The sequence below is a fragment of the Akebia trifoliata genome, chromosome 4 (genome assembly GCF_017979445.1).
Source record: "Akebia trifoliata isolate Shusen 1 chromosome 4, ASM1797944v1, whole genome shotgun sequence".
NCBI lineage: Eukaryota > Viridiplantae > Streptophyta > Magnoliopsida > Ranunculales > Lardizabalaceae > Akebia > Akebia trifoliata.
Window position 1 is genome coordinate 12,377,981 of NC_141378.1, and position 9,490 is coordinate 12,387,470.

At 33.1% G+C, this 9,490-nt stretch overlaps 1 protein-coding gene across 1 annotated transcript; it reads left to right on the plus strand.

The window, feature by feature from the left end:
- Positions 1-8,594: 8,594 nt before the first annotated feature.
- On the plus strand, positions 8,595-9,113 carry LOC147403841 (zinc finger protein 7-like). The gene has a single exon (XM_086437582.1). The coding sequence runs from the start codon at positions 8,595-8,597 to the stop codon at positions 9,111-9,113; it is 519 nt and encodes a 172-aa protein (XP_086293708.1).
- Positions 9,114-9,490: the final 377 nt, after the last annotated feature.

A 9,490-nucleotide genomic window follows, 5' to 3' on the forward strand; every position in this document is an offset into this window, starting at 1 on the left:
TTTGGTTTTTTTCATTTGAACTTCGATGGTGTGAAGTATGAAGGAATCTTACTGTAAGTATGAAGCTTTCACAGTGCGTGCTTAAGTACCAAATAATTGCAGAAGTGTTTTTAAGTATTCTGTCAAATTTCTTAAGCACACTGGGTTTAGAAAAATGTTCATGATCTTTTCTCAGAAGCTCTGCTTTGATGGATGAGAAAGATGAACTGGGCTGTTGCTACAAGTTTTTTATTGTTGTGTTCCTAGTCAATGTTCAAAGTTCAAACTATGACGTATGGGTTAGTCAATTTTTGCCACTCAAAGGTTTGGGTTTGGTCTTATATCCATGATTTTGGATTATTTGGTATTAGAATGTGTTTGAAATGGGCAATTAGTCGAAGTTGGATACCTGTGTTATGAACTATTAAAATGCGCCATGTAGACACCAACCGCGCGGTATCTTGATGCATTTTTGAATCTTTATATTTATATTTCCTCTAAAGTAGAAAAAGAAATATCTCCAATGTATAATATTTAATTCTCAAAAACTCGAGAGAGAGCAAGCAATATGGATATTTCATAAATTTGATTAGTAATGCTTGTCCATTGGACCGGAAGTCAATTCGAAAAATTGGGAGAACTAGCATGAGTTAAATAAAATATATGTTAATTTTACAAATATTTAGAAAATAAATAAATATATATATATATATAAAAGGAACAGATGAAGGGACATGAAAAAACATATGTAAAAACAATGTAACATTAATAAATTTTCAAAATATGGGTTAGAAGTTTTGGATTGAGCTGATTTTTTGCGAGGATGATCTCTATGATGGGAAGATCATCCGGAAAAAAAAAATCAGTCCAATGAAAATTCTAATCCCATTAAAAGTGATTTAGAATGTGGACCTTCGATTTTTTGTTAATTTTTGCCAATAATTTGTAAATCACTTTTGATGGATTTAGAAGTTTCAGATTAAGCTGATTTTTTGTGAGGATAATATTCTCATCATAGTGACCATCCTCATAAAAAATCAGCTCAATCCAAAATCTCTAACTCATATTTTGAAAAACCATTGTTTTTACATATGTTGTATGAACCGCCTCATATATATATATATATGTGGGTAGTGTCGAAGGCCTAAAGAGAGTCAAACATTACGCTAAACATTTTTCAAAATACTTTTAACCCACTCTAATTTACAAGTTGAAGAATTGTGAATCGTCCAATTTTTATAGATCATTTTTTATGGGATTAGAAATTTTGGAGTGGGCTAATTTTTAGTGAGGATGATCTCCTCATCATAGAGATCAAGTACAAAAAATCAGCTCATTCCGAAACTTCTAACCTATACATTGAAAAAAGTTCAAGACACAATATTTGACTCCCTTAAAGGTCTCCGGACGCCACCCAATATAAATATATATATATTTTGCTCTCCACATTAAAAGCCAATAAGAAGTGCTTCAACTTTAAAGAAAAAAAAAATTGACTTGAATCAGCCATCATCAGTGTCGTTGAAACGTTGTCTTAATTTTATGAAACATGTTGCTCTTGTGGATGCTGAGTGGGACGCAGACCTGTAGAGAAGTTAAAAGGTAATTTAGGCATTCCCCTCCACATTTTGTTGAATATTCAAAGATACCCCATAATTTTCAAACTGATGTCACACCTTATTGACCTTGGTGTTCTCTAATAGACTAATGAAAAGACCTAAATGCACTACTCTTCAACTTGTTACGAAAAAAAAAGCTTGATTTTCTTTCCAAAACTAGTCATCTTAAGCTCTTCAACCTCTAGTAAATTACTTTTAATCCATTCAATCTCATCTTTAATCTATCATTTTCAACCTTGTCTTAATCCCTTGTAGAAAATCTTTGATTCTTCTATCCAGATTGAATGTCTATCATTTTCTACTTCAAAAATCATATCTTGTAGTAGAGATTTGAAGGTTGAAGTAGATAGAATCTAAAAGTTGAAGAGCATAGTAAAATATTTCTCCAAGTGGTTGAAGACAATTGATTTTGGGAAGAAAAATCAAAAGATTTCGCTTACAGATTTAAGATAAGGACATTTAGATAATTTTCATTAATCTATTAGAGATGACCAAGATCAACAGAAGCATGTCATCAGTTTGAAAACATAGGGGCATCTCAAATATTCACTTAAATGTGGATGGGTATGTCTAAAACACTAAAAATGAAAAGGAAACACTGATAGATGGGTTCATGTAGTTAGCACACCTTTGATCCAAATGTGTGAGAATTCTAATTGAAGCCAAATTTCGAAAGGCTATGATGATTTCCCAAACTAAGACTCACTAATCATGGAAATTCAATAAACCTTGTCTTTGTGTCTTATGTAAGAAGTGTGGTTGGGAAAAGGCCAAGGCATTGAGATGCTTCCACTTGACTGCTTTTTAGTTAGTTTTGTAAGTGGGAAAAGGCATATCTTCCTCCCAACAATTAGCATATCCATTATTATTTGGATCTTTTATCAATCAATAATGCTTTAAATTAGTGTCTCGTGTTGTCGGTGGATAAAGTTTTAGGTACTTGTCAGTTGTCATTTGCAAGTGGAAGTACAAATAAAATAAGAAATCAGATAAACTTGTTTTGACAAAGAAATAATTATCGAAACTTTGTTTCTCTTTCAGTTTTTCTCCTTTAAATAATCTTCTAAATCATATTTATAGAAGTTTAGATGATGTAAAAGGATAATAATAACCTTAGTTCCACAGGTGCCATCTAACTTAGTTACTAAAATCTTTAGTTGATGATACTAGAAACCAAGATTCAAATCCCACTAGCATCAAGTTACTAAATTCATTAAAAACAAACTTACCGAGAAAAAAAAAATGACCTTCGTTCCATGTGACTAGCCTTAATGAATATGAATTGGGATTTGGTGACACATGATGGTCTTACATATTGTTGGTGGCGTCCATGAGATCGTAGGTTTTATTTTTTCACTTTTACAAGGCACATTGCAAGGTATTCTTCCCAACTATCAAACAATATGTTCTCCCACATGTCTATTGAGTTTGGGGTCTAATGATGAGAATTGATGTCTTTGAACATTTTTTTTTAAGGTAAAAAATAATAAAAATAAAAATGTTTGGTGGAACAGTTGGGTATATATGTTGTATTTTGCTCCAAATGCATTTGGGTACGTATATTCTTCGTTAGAAATGTACTCACAAATCAATTAATAGTAAATTGAGTGTAGGAGAGAGGTGAATGTAGAGATGGATGAGTGGAAGATTAAAAAAGATAGAATAAGAAATAGAAGAATTTGAGAAAATGTGAGAGTAGCACTACAAGGAGATCAACAAAGAGAAAATTAACTCTGATGATTTGGGCATGTTTAAGAAAGATTGATTATAACCTCAGAAGAATAATTAAGTTAAATGTTCTAAAAGAATAAAATGAAGATTCAAAAGAATATAGATAGAGATAGTGAAAATGGATATGAAAACACTTTCAATAACAAAAAATGTGACCTTTTCGAAATAAAAGGACACAATTCATCCAACCAATCCCAAATCCTTATGATGAGACTCTGACAATATGTCGAATTTGAACCAAATATCATCCCCATTTGGTGGAATCACTAAAATTTGTGTTTGGATGTTAAAAATTATTGTTTTGGATGCTTTGTTATTAAAATTAGACCAATCATGGACCTATGTGGTCACATATGATGGGAAGGATATAGATTTTCTTGGATTGAAAAAAAAAAAGATGGTTTCTTTATATTTTTAGTGCGATAAAAGTGAGCACCAAAATTCAATTAGAATCAAAATCAATCATTCTGATATTGGTCCATCTTTAAGAATCGGAACCGTTCTGCAAAATAATTTTTTTCTTTTTTGGTTGAAAAATTCTTGTTCTCAATACATACACGATAGATAACTAATTTGATGCGAGCTCCCCCTCATAAGAAAAATTATGGGAAGCATGCAGAGGCTGACACATCATCACAATGCAATTGGGCACAATAACCCAATAATGATCAGTATCTATGTTTGATACAGATCCAAAATTTCTGATTGGCACAAAAACCGATGGTTCAGTAGTATATTCTCAATCCTCGAGGCTGGATCTGAGTATATTCATATTCAAATTTGATTTTTTTTATCTGGAATAGAAATTATTTGGATTATACAAGATAAAAACATATCGAATCATTTTACTTTTACTTGATCCAGATCGGACCGATTGAATTGCTTGATTTCGGTTGGATAACTCCGAACCATTCAACATTTTTTCCTCTTGTTATTCTTTGCTAATTACTCTACTATTCTTTTTTACCATTATAATCATTTCATTCAAGTCTAGGCAGATACATCCAGCTCTGATCAAAGGACATCAAATTATATTCAACCCATTTTTTCATTCGGATCTACTCTTAAGAGTCCAAACCTGCTAAATTCAAATTTCGGATCACTTCAATTTTGGTTAAAGTCCAACTCATTTCTATGTCAATCTTGATGTTTTGACATTTTTGTATGGACATGTTTGAGGAGAAAGAAGAACCCAAATAATAAGGAATGCAATATTTTTTTTTAAATAATCATACATATGAAGTACAAGGAGGATTTTATTATGCAATACTTATTAAGGCCCTCTATATGGATACACCTCTCTGAACAAGAGTAAAAAACTCTCTGTGCAAGAGCAAAAACCTATCCAAAAGTTTGCTAGCTCCCAGCAAGAGCAAAAGTCGTCAAGAAACTTTATCCAAACGCAATGTAAGTAATCTACAACTAGTCAATCCCTTCATAAATTACTGAATTTTAGTTTAACAAGCATTTGGATAAGAATTGATTCATGCCCATAAGTTGATTCTAGAATTCGATATTAAGTTAGGTTTGACAAGACTGATTGGATTTGCTCCTTACATCATGACACCTTATGCCCCTGCACAGAAAAAGTGGTTATTTAACTGTTGTACACGTGTTGAAGGGATGGTACGTGCGGCCTGCCAAAGTAAAAAAGGAGTTAGGTTTGAATTATAAAAGTGACGCCTATAATCTGAATAAAAATTTGGTTAGTTACACCTTCTGTGCTAATTAGACAATTTTTGGGCTAGGTACATAATATTTTGTATCATAATTGAAGAATGTGTCCACTAAAAGAAGATTAGGATTCTATATTATGAAATCAGTCTCAAAAGATTGTAACAAAACAAGATTCTAAAATCTGGAAATCGGTTTCTATAATATAATTTTGACGATCCAAAATTAAAACTTAACGATCTGAACCAAGCACCTAGCAAGTTTGATCGGAACTCCGAAGAACAACCCGACACAGTTTGGATCGATCTCGACCCAACTTTATAATTTGACTAAAAATTGGTACAAACCAGGGCAGTTTTCATTCAGTAGAACCATTTTGTTACTACTACCTTCTCTATAGGGCAAAACCCAAAACCATTTTTTTTTATTTTTTAACAAGTATAAAACTAGTTTCCTATTTGTTCTCCTGAAGATATAATTCTTTTTGTGATGGAGATATCAATGGGTGAGAGTGAGACAAGTCTCTTGTTCAAGATCTTGACTCATCAATCCAACACCACAATTATTTTATCTTAAAGAGGCTTCAGCATCAAAGCTGCCCTTAAAAAAAATGGGTGATTTAGATATACCCCTCCATGTTTTGGTGAATATTTCAGAGACCCTCTAGTTTTTTCAAACAGATGACATGCCCCCATTGACCTCAATGTTCTATTATAAACTAATAAAAAATGACTTAAATGCCCTCATTTTCAATCTTTTTTTTTCTTTTTTTTTCAAAAACCCTTGATTTTTCTTCCCAAAACATAATGTGAAAAAACCTATATTTAACGGACCAAGACAACAAATTTTTCATTGTCAATTTTTTTTTTGATGGATCGAAACAATCAAATTAATGGAAGATGGGAAAAATTTTATGACTCTAAGCTGTCGAATTGGGGAACATTAAAACTTTCAATGGTCATAGGCTATTGAAATTCCGTTTTTAAAATTTGTGGGCTTTGGCCCGTCAAATTTTCTTGTCAAAATTTTCAGTTTACACATAGTGAAACAATAATCTTCAATCCATAGTAAATTATTTTTACTTCTCCAAAAATCATGTTCTCAAGACTTTAAGATTATTGTAGATAAAATCTTTTTTGTTGTTGTTGTTGTTAGGCAAGCAAGGGGTTAATCGACAAAGAGGTGAAGGTTCAATAGGTTTGAAACCCAAGTCATGGGAACAACACTCCACAAGTCTTACCGACTTTACTAAATTGACACACCTTAAAAATAAATAAAATCTTGGTGTTGAAGATAAAGGTAAAAATATTACCCAAGATGTTGAAGACGACTAGTTTTGGAAAGAAAAATCAAGGGTTTTGGTTAAAATTTGAAACAAGGGCGTTTAAACTATTTTTAATCTCTATAAGAAAAGACTAAGGTCAAGGGGGACATGTCATCGATTTTAAAAACATAAGAGGTATCTCAAATATTCACCAAAATGTGAGGTATGTCTAGATAAACTTTTTTTCCACCCTATATTTAATAGATTGAGATAGAGAGAGAAACAAATAAGAACCTGCATGGGAAACTGAGCTCATCTATAGTGTTCTAAAATTTAAGATTCTCATAATTTGCACAAGTGGTCCTCAATGAACTTCTCCTACTGTACATATACTTTGCCCACTACTTGGAAGAAACCAAGATGAAGACAACCCTCGTAGATACTCTTTTTAAAAACTTTAAAGGACCCAATACAAGCACAATAAAACAGCACCCCACTCTTTGCCTACTTTTTATCTCACATTATTGAAAGTTCTCTGGCCCCACTACTACTCATTTTTTATAAAATATATAATTCACAACATATTACTTAAATAATGACATCTCCACTCACTTCAATATCATACAATGAAGCTTATTATTCACTCATTTTAAACAATAATAATAAAATAATAGCATGTCCACTCACTTCAACATCTTCAATGGAAGCTTATTATTCACTCACTCAAGGAAAAAAAAAATGCCCCTCTGGTGGATGCCATCAAGATTAAAGATTTCGTGTCGAGACAATGTTTTGGTCGAGAGAAAAATTGAGATAATTTTGACCAAAATATTTTAATACAATCCACAACGCTCCCGAAATATTCAATGTTTCATTCTGGTCTCACCCATATCAAATGTCTTGAATGAAATATTATGATTTTAAAACATTGGTGCCATTAGTTATTAAATTTCTTAACTAATTGACATTCAAGAGAGTGCTAATGATGACCTAGAAAGGGAAAAAAAAATTAAAGGACAAGTATATGGTTGTGCAGATAACCTAAGGTTGGTTTTGCCTTTAAGACAATATTGAAAACATGAGCCACCAATACATTACTGTTCACCTCTTGAATGAGTCATAGCTGTTTTATCTGTCAAATGGTTAAGATTACTAACATCAATAAGATTGCTACCATATATGAAAACAATTGAACATTGTAGGGGTTAAAGGATATTGGATCCAAGTATATCCATATTCAAATCCGGACTTTTTATCTGGGTCTGAATCCGTACCCGATTTGGATTCAACTACACAAACCATATCCGAATCATTTCGTTTTCATTTAAATTGGATCTGACCGGAACCAAATTAATTGATTCGGGTCAGATCAGATAACTCAGAACTGTTTAACACTTCTTTTTCTTTAGCTCTTTGCTAATTACTATATTATTTTATTTTATCATTATAATCATTTTATTCTATAAGAATTAATATTGTATGAAAGTAGTAGAAAAGGATATTTTGGAAAAACTAAAAAAATGTTTTTAAAAGCAACATATCATTTGGATCTAGGCAGATATAGAGGACCCGTATTAAACCTGAATCCAGTTTGGATCAAGGGAAATCAAACCATATTCTACCCATTTATGATTCGGGTCTACTATAAGGGTCCAAACCCCCTAAATTTGGATTTCGGATCACTCCAATTTTGGATAAAATCCAACCCATTTTATGCCCTGTTGAACAGTGAGGATTGATGCAGATTTGGGTCAGATGTACATTGTAGGGTGAAGACAACACCAATCACTTTGGAGTTTGTAAGTCGGTCAATATTCCTAATCAAGTTAAGAGTACAGTGTTTAGCAGCAAAAGCTCATGTGAAAGGAATGACATTAATGGATGGAATCTGATATAAATACAAGATTATGATTTGATTGTTGATGGAATTGTTCTTAGATTGTCAACCTTTGTACGGTTAGTTAATCTAAAAAGAACCATAAAAAGTTGATAGATTTGAAGAGAAAAAAAAAAGGTGGGGGAAAGAAAGATGAGAAGTAAGGAATCTTTAGCTTGGCATGGGCAACAGTAAAAATGACATAAGCATTGTTCCTAGAACACCAAGCATCACTGAACTTGATAAGATGAGATAATAAAAAAAAATTTAAAAAGAAAAACATCCACTGACACCACCTTTTCCTTTAGATACCTCTCCCCCTCCATTTATTGCCCCCACTTCTTCCCTTTGTTCTACCCCTTTTCAAGTACAACACCCATCATCCTCAAAGCCTCTATTCCTTTAGTTTTACTTTCACACTCTTGTGCAATATTGACTAGTGGTGGTGGTGATGACGATCTTTCAAAGAGAAGAAGAAGCAACCGAAACGTTGGCTAACAACCGTCGTGATAACAATGGGGAGTGGTTGAATTTGAGCTTAGGTAGGAATGAGACGATGAGAGTTAGGGATGATTTCGAGTCCCCTTCGAAACCCACTTCGAACAAGGTCTTCTCTTGCAATTTTTGCATGAGAAAGTTTTATAGTTCACAAGCATTGGGGGGTCATCAAAATGCTCATAAGAGGGAGAGAGGAGCAGTGAGAAGGTACCAGTCTCAAAGGATGATGACCCTTACGGGTATACCTCAAAATGCTCCAATTGCTCGATCACTAGGCGTCCAGGCCCACTCACTTGTTCACAAACCAAGCAGAGATGTAACGGGAATGGTGGCACAGTTTGGGATGGAATGGACGCCTTTCATGCTTGACGAAGCAATTGATATGATGTGGCCAGGAAGCTTTCATGTAGACACTCAACTAGCCAACCAACCAACGGAGCCACTTACGATCGATTTGAATCTCCGACTCTGATCCATCCATATGTTCATTAATTACTTCCTATTTGGGGATTTCTCTTTCTATATCACATCTTTTGTATGATCTTGCATTTGTTCATCCATAAATCCAAAGAAGCTAATTAGATATTGGGATGCACTTGTCCTTGATACAGACTAATGGAATGCTAAGAATTTGTACAATTTATGCATCTTGTACTTGCAATCCGAAGCATAATCTTACTTTTAGTTCTCTTTAAAATTTCTACCTTACTATCTAATATTATTGCAGGTAAAATAAAAATTGGAACACCACCAAACTCTACTTTTTAAAATCTCATCTCGAGGCAATGTTCTCAACCATAACATTTCGAGACAATGGTTTGCTCTGATCTTGGACGAAACCAGAATGTC

Coding starts and splice junctions, on each gene's coding strand:
- LOC147403841 (XM_086437582.1), top strand. CDS start 8,595: ATGACGATCTTTCAAAGAGAAGAAGAAGCAACCGAAACGTTGGCTAAC.